The sequence below is a fragment of the Thunnus maccoyii genome, chromosome 21 (genome assembly GCF_910596095.1).
Source record: "Thunnus maccoyii chromosome 21, fThuMac1.1, whole genome shotgun sequence".
Taxonomy (NCBI): domain Eukaryota; kingdom Metazoa; phylum Chordata; class Actinopteri; order Scombriformes; family Scombridae; genus Thunnus; species Thunnus maccoyii.
This window is the reverse complement of record NC_056553.1, coordinates 11,958,733-11,980,867: the sequence shown is the minus strand read 5'-3', so window position 1 is coordinate 11,980,867 and position 22,135 is coordinate 11,958,733. Positions and strand designations below refer to the sequence as shown.

The following is a 22,135-nucleotide window of genomic DNA, read 5'->3' as shown; positions in this document are numbered from 1 at the left end:
GAGTGGGCGGGACCTAGAGTCTGGTCTGAACAGCTTGTGTAGCTGCTGCTTAGCGAGCCTAGCTGCGCTGCTGAGCAATGACATGCTTTGATATAGAAATGCTATTCCAACGGGGCACACAGTGTCTCATCAGCTAGGCTAGCTCCTTGGAGTGGGGGAAAAAAATAACTGGCTGCTTGCTAGGATTCTCTGGATATCACTTGTGTGTATCAAACTCCCCAGTTTGTGTGACGCGTCTACACGTTAAGTACATCCTAAAGGACACAAGAAAAGGTGGCTATCAGCAAGCAGGTAAGACGTGGTAATGACTGAGCAGTGTATGAATCTGTGCTGCCACTGACGAGAAAGCTACAGGCTAGCTCCGGCTATCTTTGAATTCACCGTGTAACGTTATAAGTCACGTCGGCTAACAGCTAACTGTTATCCCAGACAAAAAAAGAACAGTTGTCGCCTTGCCAACATGGCCAACATACGGTTTCCCAGCTGGCTAAACGGCTAGTTTCCATACCACCGTGGTATTTGTTACAATTAAAAAGCAATTAGTGAGTATTCCTAGCCAGGTTAGCCAAGTTAGGTGGCGTGACACGCTGTCAAGCTTTAAGTTAAAAAAGATAAACGCTCGGTTAAAACTGCTCTACAAGCTATTCATGTGGCTGCTCTTCATTTTTCTGCAGTGCACCACGTTAACGTTGCTTTTTTTTTGTCTGAGATTGTAAATGGAGAGGACGCCTAAACGGTAGCGACAATACACGGTTTCCAACGCAAATAGGCAGCATCTTCCACATTGCCTTATTATATTTAACCCTAACCCATATTTTCTAATGTATCTAAAGCTCAAGTTGAAGTTGTTGCACTGATATGACCCAGCCTGGTCATGGTCACGGTGGAGGCATTCCCTAACATTAACTTAGGGTTCCCATTACTTGTGTTAAGCAGCTCTCTGGCAACACTAGTGAATGGGCACACATAAATGGCTATTGTGGTCAGTCTATCACCATGGCCTTTTGTTGATGCATAAAAATCAGGGTTGCAACAATTATCATTGTGAATGAATCTTTTTTTTTAAAAGATTGAATAATGTTTTTAGAAAATAGTAACAAAAAAAGTCCATAATAGTTTCCCAGAATCCAAGGAGATGTCTTCAGATGTCTTGTTTTGTCTGATCAGCAGCTTAAACCCCCAAAATATTCAGTTTACAATGATAGAAAACAGAGAAAAACAGCAAATCGTCACACAGGAGAAGCTGGAACCAGAGAATGATCAGTGTGTTGCTATATAATAAATGACTTAAACAGTCTATTGATTATTAAACCGCAATAGTTGCAGATAAAATTTCTGTTAATCAACTAGTATATGGACTAATTGCTTCATCTCTAATTGGAATAGAGAAACGCGCAATCATCATACCAAGAGGAAAAAGTCTGGGAACTTGCATCTACCTTGGAAAACCTGTAATAAGTAGGCAAATGTACTGTGTAAGTGAGACCAATTCTGTTTTTGGGCAAGATTTTGGGTAATTGCTCCCTCTGTTTATCTCTTGACATTGTTTCTACCTTACACAACCAAAGCCAGACTAAATGCCATGCTTCAGTAGCACAATGGGTGATAAGGCTGTATAATTGTTGGCAAGCTCTTGTGGCTTATATTTGTGTGGTCTGCGCCAAAACTTGTTCAACAGTACAGTTTGAAACAATCAACAGATTAACATAGCTTGAGTAGTTTTATCTCAATGTTATTAATTTGAAGATATATGGTTAGTTGGATCTGAATGATTTGAGGAGAGGGGAGGGGGTAGCCTGTGTGTCTTTCCGAACGCCAAAGGGACGGGGGTGGGTGAGTGGGGTGTCTTTTGCAGCTGCTGAATAGTGTAGTTTCTGTAATTATTGTCACAGTGACAGACCTCTTCACAGTCTCTCATTAAGGTTGCAGGGAGGTGAGAGGGGGTGAGGGACATTTGGTCTGCTCTAGCTCTGTTCTCAGTGGGAGTCAGAGGGAGGATAGTAGCAGCTCTCTAGGAGAAAGATAGTGGAGACCGGCTTACCAGCATGATTTTTTTGGAGTCTTATTTACATTTTCCATTGTGCGTTTAAGGCCAATTCAAGAAAATTGCTATTAAGAGCCCTGCGGAGTTGACCTACTCCCATCAGCTGCTAGTTCCTGACATAACTCACATAACTTAAAAGATGAGAACTCTCACTAAACTAAAGCTTTGACTTTTCAGCTATGCATGCAGACACTGCAGTGATGTGGCCTTTTTGATACTTCATCTGTATCCTACTCATAAGCTACTTTTGATTCACATGCCCTCTAACACCAACCATTCTTTGCTTGTTTGGATGTTATGACAGTATAATCTTACGGATATAGAGTGATGGGCTCTTTCTGTGTAAGATCTTGCCCCTGCCTCCTTCCCAGAGCCTGGCTATGTGCTACCAGTGGCCTCCAGCAGCCAAATCTGTCCCCGCAGCCTAGGGGAAAATACCAACTGTGCATTTTCATGATAGCCAAAAAACTAATGTGGCTGAAAATTTCCATGGTCAAATGACAGGCTCTGGAATCTCTATTGAAGTTGAGAAACAGGGGATTTTCTTTTTCTGCAATCGTGTCTCTTCTCTGTTATCTCTCTAATCTTAGTTATTGCATAAGCTCTCTTCCATTTCCTCATTTTCTTTTATGATTTTTTTTTTGTAAGAAATGTTTTCCTATGACTGCCCATGCATGCGGGGCTGTTTGAACAGTCAATAACAAAGATACTTTTTTATACCTAAACCAAGTTCACCTGCTAAAAAAAGGAACTTAGCTGTTTTTTTAAGAGCAGGAGCAACAAGGGGAAGGATGACAGGTGCACTTTTTTTTTTCTTTTTTTTTTTAACATCATCAGAAATTTTCACACCTGAAACATTTAAATTAATGCCCTGTTCTGCTGTTAATGTACACCCACGCAAAGTCATCAAGCCCTGCACAGTTAATGGTATTTATAATGTGACAATATTTCTCCCCACTTCTGCAAAACTTCATCATACAGGCAATCTGTGGTCTAGATATTTGCTATCATTTCTAATTCGGAGTAAGTGATTTTACTTCCTCATGATGGGGAAGAGAAGTGTGCGCTTTCCTAGGTGTTTTTTGTTTATTACTCTATTATGGTTCGGGGTTTTCTTTTGGTTGGTTTCACAGAGTAAAAATGAGGATGTGTGTACTAGAAACCGTAGCTGTCATTGTGATGACAGGCATCTTTCTGTTTCCATAACAAAAAAAAAGCAATATCGTGAAAATACGTTCTTAGAAGTGAAATGTAGACTCTTGAAAGGCAGGAAGATTTTCACTGTGATGCACTGAAGTTGTTCTTAGTCATATGAATTTGTTGAACCAACAGTAGGTGTAGCTAACAGATTGTCTTCACTCATAAGCCTCTTTCACACACAGTTCCCGGTAAATTACTGGGATAACCTTTCAGGCACCGCTAGTGATTATCACTATTCACACATGCAGCTACATTCAGGAACATATCCATCTTGCACCTTTTCACACATGCCAAGGCAATGCTGGAATAGATGGGGCAAGGGACACTCCAGCAGATGTTGGTAATGCAGCACTTACAGATGCCAACTGCCATAAAACTCAACAGAAGAAGAGGATGATTGGGCGAGGCCGGATTTATGTGTACGTGGCAGAAGACGTCTCTTATTTTTTTCAGAAACATGGTGGGCGAGCAGCTGTTTTTGTCCAGTGCCGATGTTCTTGTAATGTATTTAATATTCAACAAGTTTGTGAGACAAATCACCCGCAAAAGCAATGGCAAGGCAACCGTAAACAAGTGACAGATTAAAATACATCATCAGCGGAGTCTTTTGATTGGTTTGCTCACCCCACGTAAGAGCGTCTTTAGTCAGACGGACGTAACCCTTTACGTACTTGTCCTTGCAATGTTACTGCTTTCATTCACAACACAGCCTGCATTTTCCCTGAAATGTTACTAGGTCTTGAGGTGGGAAATTGGTGGTACAGATTTCCCTGATTATCGATTCCTGCTCCCATTCACACATGACCCCATGCAGGAAAAGTTCCTGAACATTTCAGCGATAGACTGCATGTGTGAAAGGGGCTATAGTGTTGACCCCGAGCTCACCAAGTGAGACAACAGGACAACAGGAATATTCTTTTAGTACTGGCTGCCTGAAATGGCATCAGTGATCATGACATTGGTGGTCCATGGTTGGCATCTGGCCTCCAAAGGTGTGTTCAGACAGAAGGAGAGTTTCAGAAGTTCAGTTAGCACACAGGATGCAATACAGCAATGAATTCGGCGCTGCTGGTGCAAGGCAAATTATTGCCTTGCTTTCTGTCTGACAACACTTTAAGATTACTTCACTCAAACTAAACAACTCACCTCTCAGCCTCTGATCCCTGCCTGACTTTTCTCAATGGTTTTGTGTGGAAACTGTAAGACGAGCAATTACATGCAGCATCATATGTGGAAACATCTAAGTACCTCTGAAGGATAGGATTTTTTGGAATAGCTCAGTTGTCCCATGTGAGGAACCATTAAGCTTCAAGAGGTTCTTCATGTAGCTGTTTTGTAAGACAAAACTGTAATTAAAACATCTGACGAACCATATTGTTGATAAATAATATAGACTTTGCATAATATAACACAGGACACAGCCATAAGATGCTTTTGGGAAATGGGGGCCAGAAATGTAAGATGTTGTCTGTTTGGCATTACAGAAACAGCTGTCGGCTTAAAAATCAATATCAAATTGATTCTTCAAGCTACTATGTTTAGAAGTTTCATGTGATTATAGCATCTTTAATTCAGTGGCAAGTCTTTGTTTGCAGAAAAACGTGATTATCCCAGTTAAAATGTGTGTAGTCTCATGTCCCACCCATTCACCCCAGTGTCCGTGGGTTCGATCCTTTTGAAGGGTGAACACCAGGCATTACTGTCTGTAAGTGTCTTTTCGGACGCTCACACTGGGGTGCTGAAGTTGTCAGACTTTAAGTAAAATGACACGAGAACATGAATTACACTCTCAAAACAATATTCTAAAAGGACTCACAGTTTCATCCGAACAGTCCTCCCAGTGTTTAAACTGTGTGTAGGCTGTCTCAGTCAGGCAGCACAGAGGTGAGGCTTTCTGAGCAAAAATTCTCCCTCCTATCAAACATCTTCTTGATCTTGTTGATTTGTGTGGACCCCAGATTTTTGTGGCATCAACATGCAATCTGGAATGCCTCCTGCTCTCAAGATACACAAGTTCCAACACGTGGCTCCCTCAGACTTCTGTCCCAAGTGGCTTGTTTAGTCCTATTGTGACAGCACCCTAGGGCTCACATTTGCCAGGATGTAGGAAGCCAATGTATTCATTTCAACTCTCTGACACAGGCTGTCTGGGATTATTATCTTGCGGTTTACAAATGATCTGCTATTTTGACTGCAACAATGGCTTTTTCCAGAAGGCTGCAGTTGCAACGAGCACAAACAGTAGTGTGGCCAGATTTAGATTTTATGTGTGTCATCTATTTTACTGACTCCTTAATGCTACTAGTAGTCTTAAGTAGCCTGATAGCACACAAGGCCAAACCACAACAACTTTATAGTACTGTAATCTTTAATGTTATGAATTCCTCTGCTTTGTAAACTTGGATTAGACAGTGTGGATTAGTCATTGGGAAATCCCCTGCAGCCTTCAGAGTTGGTGAGGCAACCTGAAGGTTTATTTTGTAGTTGTCTTGATGACAGATTTCTTGATGTGGCCATCACTGGGCCTGGTAGCTGTAAGCAAGTAGGCCACCCAGTACAACAACTGGCAACCCCAGCAACTAGCAGGGTGCAGATGCGGATGTGTAGGCTATGCTAATGTAGGTGGGGTCTGAGGAAATAGATCCTGTCTTGAGGTATTATATTCTGGTTGGCGTCTGCTTATAGAGAGGATGTCGGTATTGCTGTTGCTCAGGCCAGCTGTCGACCACATTAAATACATTTACTGTATATTTGCATGTACTGGAAGGTAATAATTATAAGTTGTGTGAGTCTTACCTTCATTCAATTCATATTAGAAAATAGTAATACAGTGGTTTTATTTCTACATTTAGTCTGTTCAACATCACTGTAGGCTGTAGGCCTCCTAATGCACTTTGATTTTGTAATTTTCTGCAGTGTATGATACTGATCAGGCTTTTCAGGGCTGATACTGATCACTGATTTACTATATTGCGACAAACTTCTTGCTAACATTTTTTCCAGCAACCACCCACATAAGAGACCCAGTGAAAGCCAGTGCTCAGTGTCACGCATACATAAAGCTGATCTCACCACTCCAAAATATTGTTGCCATTTACCTCTTTTTGGATGTTTTTATGTATTAGACATTTGTAAATCCACTGTTTAAGACACTTAGCCAAAATTGTATGTGTATCAGCTGCTTCTCACTATGTGGCATCTCATCCAGTTTTCCAGCCACAAAAACAGCTGGACACACAAGGGCTGGAGGTGCACCAAGCAAGCCCCTTCACCAGCACCATCTCAAGTCTGTGGACAAGCCAGTTATATCCAGTCTCACACTTGCTAAGTGGTGAATATGCAGCCGTAAAGAATTGGGAAGTAAAAATGGGGAAGTGAAAATACTTGTGAAACCATGAGATTGTTAATGTTGCCTCAACTATATATATATATGTATATATATATATATATATATATATATAACTATATTATTAAATCATGTAATGAGTATCCTCTGATAGGAAAGGGTGCCCAATCTTTTAGACTACATATGCCAGTTTGATACCTTATATTTGACTAAGGAATAGACTGTGTAAAGTTCAGTACAGGAGGTATTTGGTAATACATTATCATTTGGATGAGATTCCCCTGAGCATCATAGAATGGTAAGTGCAGTAAGTCAGAGTGAATGGGCTAGATATTGCAAATGGTAGCGTTTGTTTTGAGTGAGCCTTTTAATGTAAAGTTGGTTTAAAAGACAGTTTGAAACTTTTGGTTGTTGCTATGAGAGCAAATCTCTGGAAATTCTCAAAGGACATGAGCCACGGTCTATTTTAGGCCACTCCAAACTGCCGAGGGTGATCCCAAGGGGTGTATAACCAACTGCTTTCACACAGTCATGAGTGTAGCCTATAACACTGGAGGCCCCTCTGTCCTTAATTAAGTTTTAATATGATAGTGGAAAAAGACAGTTTTCTAATGTGTAAAGCCGTGATTTCTCCCAGCAGGACCGGTGTCAAAGTTTGAATTGGTCCCAAACTTGATCTGTCATCTCTTAAATGAGGTTACATGCATCAATGCAAAGAAAAGATAAGTTATCTGAACTCATCTGAACTGAGGGGTCAGGTCTGCACTCTGTCAGATTGCATCACTTTCCCATCATCCGGTCACCCTTGTGTCCACACTTCCTGTCTCACAGCTGGCCTGCCAAGTCTCCCATGACCCTTTGCTGCTATGCTGCTGTTTTGTTTTGGGAGAATCTGGGACAGCTGGGATGAGATGCAGTCTCATGGGTTTTAGTTGCTGTGGTTCGATGTGAAAAGAGCACAAGCGTGTATTAATCGCGTCCGTCGCTGTCCTGCGCTGTCGGTTTGTGAAGCAGACCTGCCCTGTGGCTAAAATGTAAGTTTTGGTGTAAGTCGGAGGAAGTGCAGCAGTGCCAGAGGGGCTGAGTGAGCAGTGAGCATACAGAGCACATTCCAGAAGGCAACAGAGCCCTGTGATTTTAGCAGGCTGTCACAGGGATTAGGTTACTCTGTCTGCCTCTGTGAGCTCATGCTGTTGCTGTCTCAGTGCCTCAGCAATCCAGCCCAGCAGTGGTTCACTGTTAGCTCCCGCTGCGAAGAGAGACAAGGATCTATAGTCGTTCTCTTAGGCTCGCTTAGCTTACACAGTATCCTGTTGTCGTGATGTCATATTTTTACCAAGAACCTCTCATGTCACTTTGGTAAATAAAGTCAGGGCCATTCACTGAAATCCTTACAATTCCAGTCCTTCTCATGCGTATCTCCAATATAGTATCTCTATGAAACGCATTGCCGCATAGGCCACTGGGTGTGCTCTTTGACTACATCTCCACAGCGCGGATGTCTGTCCCTGACTGAGTGATGAAGTTACGCCATTGGCCGGCCAAGTGCCGCCACTTCCTGTGCCCGTTTCAAATCAAAAGCACTCGTTAAGTGTTTCATACACGGTCCAGCCATATACTAGGTTTTGAACTAGTCTAGTTTTCCCTGCAGAGACACAAGGGGTTGTGGCTGCAGCTGTAGACTTGCAGGATGTGGTGAACTCATGTCACTGTTGTTTCATAGTAACATAACTCGCAAAGCTGCACCCTGCATCACTATTATACCACAGTTGTTGTGGTTTGCGGTTAAGAGTGCCACTTAAGCATCTTAAAATTTTATTGACTACTTAACTAAACTTACTAAAATCTAACTAGAAAATGATTACCCTTTGCTGTTTTAAATATTGCAATGATAACAGTGCCAGATTTGGGTTACAGTTGTATGCAAAAGTTTTGGCACCCCTTGACAAATATATATATACCACATATATACATATTTTGGGGATTTTTTTTAATTTAAAAGATGTAGACACAGTCTCTCTAGGATATGGGGAAAAACTCAATATTTTCAGCAGCATTAATGCATAATCACTTTTTAAGTCACATAAAAAAAATAAAAACATCATTGTGGTATGTGCAAAAGTTTATGGACTGTAAGAATTCTGAAGTCTCAGATTCGTTTTACATGGTCTCAGACCTTAATCAGCCCATTAGGCCTGAGATGTGCCAACAATTGTCATTAGGAAATGTCAGCTGGTGCCAACTTTGGCTCTTCAAACCTTGTGTGAACCCTCAGCAACCATGGGTTCCTCTAAGCAGCTGTGTAACACTCTGAAAATGAAAGTTGGTGCCCACAATGCAGGGGAAGACTACAAGAAGAAGTGTCAGCTTGCAGTTTTCACTGTGAGAAATGTGATAGAGAGGTGGCAGTTTAGGGGAACTGTGGAGGTCAAGATGACAGTTGGAAGACCAAGAAAACTCTTAGAAAGAACAGCACCTGCAGGTCAGAAAGGCAAATCAGAACCCCCCCTTTGACTGCAAAACACCAACAGGAAGATTTAGCAGACTTGGGAGTGGTGGTGCACCGTTCCACTGTGCAGCGATGCTTGCACAAACAAGACCTTCATTGAAAAGTCAGTAGACTAAAACCTTACCTGTGTCCTCAACATAAAGTAAGTGGTCTCCTGCTGATGGGAAGCAGTTGTGACCAGTGTTGGCACTCTTGAGAACATGAGTGGATTACTGATAATAACACTGGATGACCTGTCACTGGCCCACAGCTGCTGTCATGGGAGTAGATAAGTTGGACCTGCTTTATCAGCTTGGTATTTAGTAGTTAAGAGCACTGTATGTTCGAATGTCATAAATAGGCTCTCCTCTTGTACAAACATATTTCATCTTGCGACATGTATATGACCACACAGTTTACTCTTCTGTTGACTCCAGTCAGTTGAAGACTTTTTAGCTCAGAGCTATTTTTGCAGGTAAAATGTCAAATACTGGGTTGAAATGATTAGTCAGTCAATCAATTAATTGTTTTCATGGCAAAAATGCCAATCACTCTCAAATGTGATGATTTGCTACTTTTCTCTTTGTATCATTGTACAACTGAATATTTTTAGGTTTGAAGACTGATCAGACAAAACAAGCAATTTGAAGTTGTCACCTTGGGCTCTGGGAAATTATGTTTTTTGTTTGTTTGTTTGTTTGTTTGTTTTTACAATTTCCTGACATTTTTTAGAGTAGACAACTGATCAACCAAAAGTTTAATGTAGAGTTTTATTGACATTCAAATCTGCTATCAGGTGGCCCAGTTCATTGTTCCTCTTTCATAGGGTTTGCTTGGTTGGCCACCTGTTTGATACGTTATCAGAGCTGTAATTCAGTTAACTGCTGTTATGATTGTATTAATGTAAACTGAATGTCTTCTGCTGCTGCTGCTGAGCCACTTGATCTTATTGTGAAGCAGCTATAGGAAATATTGCATTCAATTGCCATACTTATTGGTTCAGTTAAAAGCAAAATATCAACATATGGACTTTCTTTTGGTGCTTCACTGTCAGCAAATCACTTGTATATGTTGCAAGGGAGGAGTGGTAGCCACAGTGAGCTGGGAAAACCCTGCAGTTCCCACTGGCCACTAGATTTGACCACCTGTCTACCATTCCATGCGGTCTGGTCGCCCTTGTTGACAACCACAAAGCTCGTGCGTACAGATCCTGCTTTGTTTTATGTCTGTTACTCAAGTTATTTTCGGAGTTGGACTGGCTTTTTTTTTTTTGTAAATATAAGTTACTCATTACAAAGGTCATTGGCTATTTGGCTGGGAGCAGTGATTCATTACGTCATTACATCTGTGACAGTCTCTTTAATGAAACCTTTCCAAATCAGTAACAGTGTCCTTCATACTCGCCAAATTCTGAGGAGTTCTCCCTCCCGGGCATGACCTTCTGAATAATCACAAAGCAGCTTGAAATGAAATTTTGACGCATATTTCGCATATGTCAGAAGTTCAGAATAGTCAAAAAGGGACTCATAATGCCGATGAGACAGACAGAAGATGAGTCAGCACCATACTTATTGCATCTTAGGTCCCACTATGGTCTGTTTTAGTGATCACAAAACTTGCAGCAAAGAGGCTGCTCAAAATCAGATTTTAACTTGTTTAACTAAAATAAACACAGGAAACTCATGCAATTATTTGGAAATACTTGTTTAACTAAAGAGAAGCCCGTAGTAATCGTGTATCAGAAAGAAAAGACAAATGGAGGATCTAGATCAGATTTGTGTGGGTGGTGATGGATTGGTGTTACCTGTAAATTGTGCCAGGCAGCAGGGTAAACGGAGATCTGTGGACGTGAATGCGACACCATTTTAGCAGGTTGACCTGTCTGACCTCGTGTTTAGGGCTTTGGGGTGGCGAGTGGCCTTGGCTCAGTCTGCAGCTGAACGATTAGCTCAGAGCATCTGTTGCCTAACTTTCTGATCCTCCCTCACATCTGCACTGTCGTAAGTCACCGCGGTGTTAATGTGCACTTAGTCCTCAGCCACCCTAGACATTGAGGAGGAGGGGGGGGGGGGGGTCATGGCAACTACAAGAAGTGAGATTGAGATGCGGTGTACTGACTGAAAATGAGAGATAACTGGGAAAGATATAGTTCCCCATTAATGGTTCTGTCATGCACTGTTGGGGAGAGAAGTGAGAAAAAAAGATAGTTAGGGAGGGATGTTGAAAATGGAGAAGGAGCACATATACACACTTGTCAGCCTCTTTGGCAAACAGTTATCCAGCCCAGCCCAGGGAGTGGAGAGATTGTTGCCTTTGTCTTGGTGAGAGAGGCAGCACTCGAGGAGAGTAAATCAGCTCTTTGTTTTTGTGTGCCGCTCCCTAACTTGTCTCCTAGTGTTCATTAATTTAATTAGAGATGGAAAAGGAGCAGGTAATGACATGCCAGGAGATAAAATCACATACACATCCAAATGTTCTCTGGTAAACAAAGTCAGCAACACCCCACATGGAGAAAAATAACCCAGACCACAGTTGCCCCCCCCGTAAAACCTGCAGATCTGTATATTAAATGTCTTAGCTTTAGACTGCACTCTTGTCATGGTCTTATCCGCTTGTATCCAATGAGGAGGCAGAAATGAGACTTGGCACTATCATCCACTGTTTTGTTTTCTGTTTGAACATCTCATCAACATCTTGACTTCTCCTCCAGAAAATCTTGAGGAGAGTATCTCTATCTCAGCCTATGCTTATTTATTTATTTTACTACTTAAACTCCTCCTACAATCGTGCTGAAGGTTAGCTTGGCTCCCTATGCTCCTTGTGTTTGCCTAAGATCAGGTTATGGGCCTATCTCAAGGCCAGCTGCAGCTGAAACCTAGACACTCATGCTTCAAATAAAAACCAAGAGCTCTCAATCAATGAGGTCAGTTTCTGGTCCCTTAAGTCAGTCAGGGGGGGAAAGGTGAAACTCCATCCACTCCCATGACATCAGAGCAGTGAAGCAGCCGCGTCAATACCTCCTCACTCCCTCAGTGTTAATCAAAGTATCCGCAGTATTAACCAAAGCATAGCCTTGCAGTGCTGAAGGCTGTATGGGTCATAAGACCAGCTGTTGTGAATGTGCTCATTGTTGAACATAGACAAGTTTTCATAGTGGATCACAGTGCTCCACATCACAGTTTTAGAATGCCTCAGGAGCATCAAAGTTCTTGTGATGAGCAACATTGCAGATGATGAAACCAAGCCTCTAACATGGTTCACAAACGCACAGCATCTGCATAGGCTGCACACTTAGGAATATTAATAGGCCTGTGCTAAATTTAAAACAATATCCTGCATCGTCGGTGTTCAGTGAGCGCTCTGCTCACTGATGTAGCCACACTGCTGATGCAGAGTGCCCCTCTTCTTCGCTTCCCTGTTACATTAATCTTTGCCATCTTCCTGGCTCCCTGGTTCATGTCTGATGCTTAACACAATGGACAATCGTTGGACGGCTCCTGGGAGGAAAATCATCCTCTGTGTAAATTTCTGAAGAATGTGGGTACTGATAGATTAGCTCTACACTCTCTGGCAGCTGCTAGTGTTGAAGCCTGAAAAGAATAGTAATTTACATCTGTTATTTCTAGAAGACAATTGATGGGGGGAAATTGTGTCTGAAGAGACTAAACTGTTGAAATGGTAGCTGGCATTTATTCAGGATTCTGGCCTTGCTGTGGTGTATTTGGATGAAGTGGTCCAGTTCATGTCAACGATGTCTGTAATGTAGCTGATATGAACAGTGGCTCTGTTGTGCTTAGCAATTAGGACTCGAAAACAAAAAACAGATTGAGTATTATCAAAAAAAAGTCTTTGTGAAAATCTTGAAGACATCATTTGTAATTCTCTCGTCTTGTTTCTGTTCTTTTTCTAGGTCAACACTGAAGTATCAGAGCCCCTGAAGTTCTCAGCTTTGATGCAGTACAGGTACAGTTGTCTATTTCCAAACAGTTTCTAAATTAACTTTTGGTGTGTCTCTTACCTAATAATTGTTGTTTGGGGCAAACAGCACAGTTTGAGGATAGAATGTGTATGAAGCCCAGCAGACAGAGAGGAAACAAATACTCTTGGTTTGTGGTAGGCCAGATATGTCAGTTCAGAAAGACATGTTGTGAAAAAGAGGTACCAAATATGTTTTTTTAACTTAATTTCTTAGTTATGATCATGTAATCAAATGCTTATAAAGTTGTCATTATTGCAAAAGAACAAGAGGATAAATGTCATGTCTGTCCATATGCAAATTGGCAACACATAAGACACACTAAACATTTGTTTAGATGACACAATTTAAAGACATCCTTGGTTTTAGTCGTTGAAATTGTCTGTTCTATAGAATATACATTTTTGTCACTCTGACATCTGTCCTGTGTCTTCTCCATCTTTCTTTCCAATAGTGTACCCAGTGCAAGATGACGGAAGAGGTGATTGTCATCGCCAAGTTTGACTACATGGCCCAGCAGGACCAGGAGCTGGACATCAAGAAAAATGAGCGCCTCTGGCTCCTTGACGACTCCAAGTCCTGGTGGAGGGTTCGAAATGCCACCAACAAAACAGGCTTTGTGCCGTCCAACTATGTGGAGAGGAAAAACAGTGCCAGGAAAGCTTCTATTGTCAAGAATCTCAAAGACACGCTTGGTAAAAATCTGTTATTTCAGTTTATAAGTCAGTGTTGTATTCAGCATTTGATGGTTTAACAGTCTTTTGCCACAAGGTTCCAGTTAGCCTGCATAGATATTTGCACTCAAACATTTATATATCTTCAGTCACACCTAACATCTTTTTGACTGTAGGAGAACTTGCTTTATGTTTCATGCACAGTTTTTGTTCTTCAACCTAAACAGAGACAACATCTTTTATGTAGGCCAGCCCTATCTCTTTGTCTTTGACCACAATGTTGTGGTGTGTAATATACTGTATGATGAGCCACCACAGGAAGGTGGTCCTTGATTGATGTATGATTGGTTGAAACTCTGAAAGCTCCCTTTTCTCACAGTGCACTTAGACTAAAGCTTCAGTGTTTGATTGGAGTGTCTATAGTGTAGTGTCTGATGAAAGGAGGTGTTTTTTCCATTTTCCCTTGAAGCATGTACTCAGGTAAGGCATTTATAGATTTTTTAAATGTTAAATACAAATGCAAACAAAGTTGGGCTATTTTTGTCTTACAGTAGTGGCTCAATTTAACACTATATCTTGTGTTAAGAAATCTAAATATCTCCACTTTCTGTTTTTGTGTGTGACCAATCACAATAGAGGATTTCCTCCTGCACTATTATCGCAACCGGAATAGATATGGCACAGGTGTTGTCTGCACTGTCAACGCAACAGTATAATTTCAGGGCGCTGCCATTTGCCAAGGGCCTTGTACTGCCAAGAGCACTCCAAGCCAAATGTAACTGTGTATGTAAGCCAAGGTTACCATTTGCCTTAGCTTAATTCTACTCGACGACAGACATTCATGATATTTGGGATACAAACTCTGACCACTGGCATCCAGTCTGGAACACAGCCATATAGCTCCGAATTTATTTTGGCTTTGATTTTACCATCTAATAATTTCCTCTATGTGTTTTCATCAAATGAGAGGGCATTGTCTTTAGGGTCTGATGCTTTTCATACTTTAATCTCTAATCTGTTCTGCTCTGCAGGGCATCATTCTCAAATAAGAGCATGATAGACTAGTCTTGTTTGTTGGTATGCTTCTGCCATGCTTGTTTAGCCCGGATCTCATTACATAACACCTTGTTAAAGGTTGTACACCAGCATTTACCACTGTATTAAAGGGAGACTCACACATGATATTGACAGTAAATCACATTGACCTTTTTTATAAACACGCACAATACATTTCTCCCACATTATTTTTAAGTTTCAAAGAACTGTTGCAATAATTTCTTATCAGAGAGGTGGCAGTTTGTCAAACATCACAGTTGTCAGTGTACAGTAGTTTCATCAGATGTATTGTCTAGCTGGACTATGAAGCCTAAGCCAGCCCCTCGCTGTTTATGGGCGTATGTGACAAAAGGAAAACATAAAACCACACTTATGAGACTGAGAAAAGAGGTAGCCTTATCTCCTTTGCTCAACTTTGATGTGGTGATGATTATGTACTGGTGCGTAGGGTGACTTTGCAAGCAACTCATGGGCCCCAAAGTGGCTTTTCTTTGCATAAAGGACTGAAAATGTGGGGGATATTCTGGGTACAGCTAACCCGATGTGTGTCATCTAGCTATAACCATCACATACTGCAGTATAAGCAAAACACAACTGTTAGACACGTGAACTGTGTCTTCCCGTTAGCTGCGCAGTGTTTTTTGTTTAAATGTGTGTGCGAGCGTCGGGGTGAGGGGAGACGGGTGACATTCAAGCTCTGAAATGCTCTGATGACAAATGCTCTAACAGGAAGAAACCTCTTGAAGCTTTTTTTTTTTTTGTAAACACCTCATTCATTTTTTTTTCACTTTCAGTCGTGTCTCCTATTGAACTGAATTCAATTGACAAGACTTTTTCCATTTGTTGTCGCTTTACTGCTGTACTGGAAGCCTGTCCAGTTTGTTTTGCCCTGAAGTGTGTAGGTTTGTTTGCCTGTCTCTTACGTGTAGTGTGTGTGTAGTGTGTGTGCGGTTGGGTGGGAAGGCGTGTGATAATGCACCACAGCAATGGAACCTCCCAACAATTTCCACCTGTCATTACTTCTATTGATCAAATAACCTCAGGTGAACAGCTGCACAGATGACACACACAAACACAGGCTCAGGTCTCACTTCACTCGCACACATACACCCAATAAAACATTGGCTAATTCAAAACATGAGCTAAAGCATACTGAGCGGCCTGTAAAACACTAATGTAATCACAGAAAGCTTGTAAATACTTCACCTCCATGTATACTATTTATGATCTAAAAGTAGATTAAGGACATTTAAACTCGGGGATGGTGGGTGGTAATGTTTGTTGTGTGTGTGTGTGTGTGTGTGTGTGTGTGGGGAGGAGGGGTGACAATAAGAAAAGCAGCCTGATGACCACACTTTCATATGTAATATGGGAGGAAAAATCTATCTTTTTCTTCTTCTTCTTTTTTTTTTTCTTTTTTTAAACAAGCCTGTTGCTGGGTGTGGAGTAGTGTCATCGACTGAAAGAATGCGTGAGGGTATGATCTGTCTGCAGGGCTGTGTGTGTGTGTGTCCGTCTGTTTCTGTGTTTGAGGATTCATGTTTCCTGGGTTTGTTGTAAAGTTATGAGTGTGTCTCTACAAACAACTGCAGTCATGTGACACTGAGCACTCACTGACTCACTCAGCCCTTGCAGCGTCCCCACAGATCCCCTCAGAGTTTATCTTACTTAGCCCGGCACCTCGTTACAAATATCAATCCGCAGCTTAAACGTTAATGAAATAGCTCTTTCACTTTCCCCATATCTCTGTTCTTTCATCTCCTTTTTCTTTCTCTCTTTCTCTCAGTCTGAGCTTCAGCCATCCCCCCCCCCCCCCCCCCCCCCCCCTCCTCCTCCCTTCTTGCTTTCCCTCTCCATGAGGCCTCTGTACTGTGCCTTCCAGAGCTGGACTGGAGGCCTCTCCATCCCGCGCTCTCATTGGTTAAGCCTGACCACATGGTCAAGGAGTGGGCTGCCCTGCTCTGCTATCCGCCCAACTCTCTCTCTCTGGGTGTTCACATGGAATAACTCTACAGCTGCAGTGGGAAGCGAGCAGGGGCCGGGAAAGAGACAGAGAGGGAGAGACGGCGAGCCCAAAATGGACATGGCTAACCTATTCAAACATTTCTTTCGTGAGTTTTCAACTTTCTTAGTCTTCTGTCGCTGCTTAAAGTTGTTCTGACGTGTTCTGTTGTTTTACAAGTGGTGTGGAAATCTGGCGTCTGAAGTTTGAGCTGTTACTTTTTTTTTTTTTTTTCCTCTTTGGTCGTGCAGCAGCAGTTGTCAGAATTTTTTTTTCATCTCTCTTGTTTGATTTTTCACTTTGGTCGTGAGGCGGTTTCAGCTTCGGGTTAGCCAAAAGAATGTGTCATATTTAGGCGGAAACTGATTTCTGTGCTAACATGTTGTGCTGGCGGAGAAGGAGAGCGGGTGTCTTAACAGCTTTTGAGGCTGTGTCTGTTTGAGCGGCTGCAAAGACTGGGTGGATATGCTTTTGAAAAGCCTTCTGCTGTGCCGAAGCCTGTAATTGCCTCAGCAATCCTTCTCTGTCTCTTTCTTTTAAACACACATACACACACACACAGTAATCCTACTCCATTTTTTTCTAGCGTTTGTCCTAGTGAGTGGGCTGCAACTCAGTGGATTACATTATCATACTTGAAGACCTCCTCTCCACCCTGTTTGGGAATATCTCAAGACATAGCCAGAGTCTGTTTTCTTTTATGTTACCCTCAGGGTGAGCTCGCTCATACTGGGAGGGTCCCCCCCCCACCACCCCCACCCCAACACCCCCACCCAGCCACCCGCCAGTCATGAGCTACAGTTGAAGGGACGAGGGGTGCTCATGTAGAACACTGTAGTCATTGTGCTGAGAGGAGGAAGGGGTCTCTGCTGATTGATGGGACCCGGACTCCCATCTCCTACACCTCGCTCGGTTATCAGAGGAATGTCATTACCCAGGCAGCTCCGTGGGCCGTGGATACTTTACAGCCACACCGACACATTTTTTTTTCAAAAGGCCCTGGCGCACACCCATTCTGTAATCTCACCTTGTAACTGTTGAGTGGTATCTCCTGTCTCTGTCTATCTTCCCTGTTTGTGTATGTGTGTGTGTGTGTGTCCACTCTTGCCTTAAGACAGATTGTAGTCTAAGGGTCCAAAGAGTGTGGGATGGGAAGCTGCAAAAAAAAAAAAAAAGTAGAGATGAGCTAACAAACCTTCTAACTTGTGTAAACTGAGAGCTGTTAGTCTCTCCTCTCTCTCTCTCTCTCTCTCTCTCTCTCTCTCTCTCTCTCTCTCTCCCCTCCCTCTGTTTTCCTGTTTCTCAGCCTCCCCAGCGAGCGGAAACTCTAATTTGAGCCACATTTCTCTCTGAGTATTGGAGGAGAGCAGGCCAGAGAGGAAGTGAGAACTTAGAAGGAAGTTGAATCATTGTGCGGGGTCTGTCTGTTGGACATTCTGGCAGTCTCTGTCCCTCGTTTTTCTGCATCCAACTCCCGCGTCATTTCTCCAAACCACTGCTCACTCTTCCCTTTACCAAAAAGCAAAAGACGTAATCATAATAAAGAGATTGGCGGGATCAACGTCACTTAGGCCTAAGATGTTTTTCTCCACTAAAGCCGTCCACTTGTCTTTGTTTTCTGGAGTCTTCTGCCATTAGGAATTGCTCAAGAGGAAGTGAGCTTGTTAAAGAGTAGCCATTGCCATAAACATGTTGGAAGAAGGGATCAATGGAAACATCTACAGCACAGCTTTCCTTGTCTATTGAATTTAATGGTCTCTTAGGCTGCAAATAACAATTAGTTTCATTATTGATTAATCTACAGATGATTTTCTCAACAAATCAATTATTGATCAATCGTTTGGTCTATAGAATGTTGGCAAATAGAAAAAAATGACACCAAGTTCCCAGAGTCCATGGTCATGTTTTTATAGATATTCAGTTCATTATCATAAAATAAGAAAACCAGAAAATATTCCTATTTGACAAGTTGGAACCAGTGAATTATGGATTATCAAAATAGTTGCTGATTAATATTCAACTAATTGATTAATTCTTATAAAGGTCTCATTTCTAGTTTTCTAGTTGTGCTGGCTCTCTGAAATAATTAGTTTTAAAACATTGTTGTCCATGTCATGAGTAGCGCTGGGTATAAAATCTCAATACTTTTTTGGCACCAACCACTTGACAGATTTAAAAACTGTCAAGTACAGAAAGCTGGCATCAAATGTCTGTTCAGATTTTTAATCTTGTTTACTTATTTTTTGATCAGTTAGTTTCAGTTTCAGCTTTTTTGACTGTATTTTATAAGGCAAACGCCATGTGTGGCAGCATTTAACATTTGAGAACTTTGGCATCTTTTGTGAAATGAAATAATAGTTTTGTAGAAAAACATGTTTGTATTTCTCAGTAAGTAAAGCATCATCTCGGTTCCAGTTTTGTATTGGCACCAGTATTGAAAACTGTCACAACCAGGCTGACTCATGACACAGGTTTTTGAATTTTTTTAACATTACCTTTAAAGACATGTTTGATTCTTCAATGAACACATCAGTGTGCTGACATCTGTTGCTGCAGTTCTGTATCTGAATGCTGCAGTCATAAAAAAAAATGATTTAGTTAGTTAGTGAGTTCAAAAGGACGCTTTTGTTGGGTAGAAATGCTACAGCTGGAGTTCCATTCCTGACTGTGATGCTGCACTGTCCAGATCAGTAAAAACCAAATGGAGCTCTGTGCTTCTCTCCCTCCCTCCCTCCTTCCTCCCTCTGCTCTGCTCCATCACAGAGACTGATGGCTGCCTGCTTTTGATGTCTCAGACGGCTGAAGTTAAAAGAGCTTTGCACGTTTCCTGCGCAGCTATCAGTCAGCCATGTTAGCAGTTTGATTGAAGCTGTAGTCTTTAAAAGGGCTGCGCCAGTCATCCCCATTGAAGAATACGCCAACACACTCTTGTCATTACCTTTAATGTGTGAGTCTCATACTATTCCATACGGCTGAGGGTTGCTGTGTTGCGTCTCATGTCTGGTGAACACGAGTGACACACGCTTTCTACATATAGCTTTCATTTCCGTGTGAGTATACAGTCTCACCAGCGACGGCGCTACTTGCTAAATGATAATTAATCAATGTAGCTAAAATTGCAATTAGGACATGATGGTGACTCATCACAGACCAGTGCTCAGACCATGTTGTGTTTAGCTGTCAACTAGCAAATTCATAACACACGTTTTCTGAACAAACAAGCCATTCCACTGTGGCTGAACTTCAAATGTCTAAATGATCATGTTCTGTTCAAGTAGGGGGATGTTCAGGCACTGTCAGACAGCCTGACGCGGGGTGTTGTCGTCCACAGAGGAAGAGCCCTGGAATGGAGGGAAGCCGAGAGGTCGAAAGGGCCCATGCAGACAATGGACAGCCAGCCAGCGTAGGGAGGCCAGAGTTAAAAAACAAAACTAGTTCCTGTCTGTCATTGGTCGCTGAACAAACTGCCTAGCACTTTCTTCTTCTCCTGCTGCGGCCACCTCATCTATAAACAAAAAGTGAAGTTTTTTGGGAGTTGTTTAACATGTGCATGGTAAAGTCTCTTCGTCATTGTTTGCAGTGATTTACTGCCATTCGACGCAACGTGGCTTCCTTCCTCCGCATCCTCCTCTCAGGAAATGCACAGGAAAAAGCATCTGACGTCGAGAGAGTAAAGTTTCCAGCGCACACTGGTTTTTAAATTTCACCCCCTGTTTTGTAGACCTTTCCCAGGTAGCAGTAAAGTAGTGGCATGGTTTGTGGGTTTCAGGGGAAGCACTCGGCTATCACAGCTGCGCATACACATGCAAAAATTACGCAGTAGGCAGAATTTAGGCTTACCTTCAGATAGAGGGATCACGTATATCAGCTAGAGAGGAGTGGGGGGTTACAATGGAGCATATTTTTTAGTTTTTCACTCGCTACTTCTCCTGTACATGCATCTAAACCCATAACATATATCTGTTGTCTGTTATACACTGTATGTTTATACAAGTCATCATGGAGTTTAAGCTAATTTTCCCTTTTCATGATACAGTCTTTTAGCACACATTTGGCAGACTCTATCAGTTGCTGACAACTTACAATATTTTCCATTTTAATTACATTCTGCTCGTCCTCACACGGTTGTGTTGCGGTAAAGGTGGCAGGTCTGGGTGGTACGGTGGCTTGCTGGTAGGGTAGACAGTCCCATAATTAAAGATTCTTAGCTTCAGTCCTCATAACAACCAGTGATGTGTCTGTCATAACAGCTATGAGTCCTGTCTGAAGTGCTCGACCTCAGACTGCTCAGTCATTGTAACTGGGTTTATATATCATGCAGCCAGACAAGGGGAAGCAAAAAAAAAAAAGAAAGAATATAATATTACTTTATAAATATTGTACTAAATTCAGCTTGTTGTTCTAAATGTGAACCATCTGGACCTCCTACTAGTTAATAAATGTTTATGATTTTCTGTACAAATCTCCTCATGATTCTAAATTGTGTTGAATAGCTGAGTATTCAGTGTTTGTGTGTGTATACATTTTTTCTTTTAAGATTGCTTAAATTGCCACTGTATGTTTATTACCCTGAGTAGTCGGCACACTCCCTTCTTCTTGTTTGCCGTTGCTACAAAGTCTCAGCTTACTGAAAGACTCAAAGATCGTGCCCAAAGTTCACCTTTTTAAAAACCTCGCTGAGTATCAAGGTAGCGCTCGACAAAATCGGTTAGCATCAGTTGAGCAGATTGCAGCTGTGTCCAGAGCCCTTTTCTCTAACCAGTGCCACGTTTTGTGTTTGGTGTGAAAGCCCTGTAAGATAAGAGCTGCTGATAAATTGTAAGAGGAAGCACAAACTCAGTTTTCTTCTACACTGCCACACAAGTGAATTCTCAGCAGTAAACCCACAACAGCATGACAGATGAGCCCTCAGAGAAGCAGATGCTCTCAATAACAACCCCTTATCTTCACCCAGTATTGTCTACCTATACTATAGCTATACAGGCAAATCCCAACTTCCCTTTACTACCTTTGCTTAGATTGAGCATCTAGTCAAATGCGTGATCTCTGGTTCCATGTTTTTTTAATGCAAAGCCTTTGTGTGACTGCAGCAGGAAGCGGCAAATAATATCCCAGACAAGGACGGTGATAACGGCTGTGTTACCTGGCCAGAGAGATAAAATATAAAGCTCTCAATTGTCAGAGTTGTCAACTGGAGCCAAAAAGTACTTTATTTATGCAGGGTTGACCCCTAACCTTTGTTTGGAGCTAACTAGGTCATTTCCAACTGTGCAGAAGACACATCCTGGGGCTTGCACCTGCACGAACATGTTTCTCTTTTTTTTTTTTTTTTTCCTTTCCAGAATGCAC

General features: G+C 41.9%; 1 protein-coding gene across 2 annotated transcripts in view; it reads left to right on the top strand.

The window, feature by feature from the left end:
- The window catches only part of nck1b (NCK adaptor protein 1b), a 29,198-nt gene continuing 7,063 nt past the window's right edge, over positions 1-22,135 (top strand). Inside the window, exons 1-3 of one of the 2 annotated variants that reach the window (XM_042399144.1) lie at positions 1-291; positions 12,989-13,041; positions 13,509-13,749. In XM_042399144.1, the coding sequence (XP_042255078.1) occupies positions 13,524-13,749 (226 nt within the window). In that variant the 5' untranslated portion in view covers positions 1-291; positions 12,989-13,041; positions 13,509-13,523. Of the gene's footprint in view, positions 292-12,988; positions 13,042-13,508; positions 13,750-16,788; positions 16,896-22,135 lie in introns of those variants that run through there. The other variant, XM_042399145.1, reaches the window with a different exon arrangement.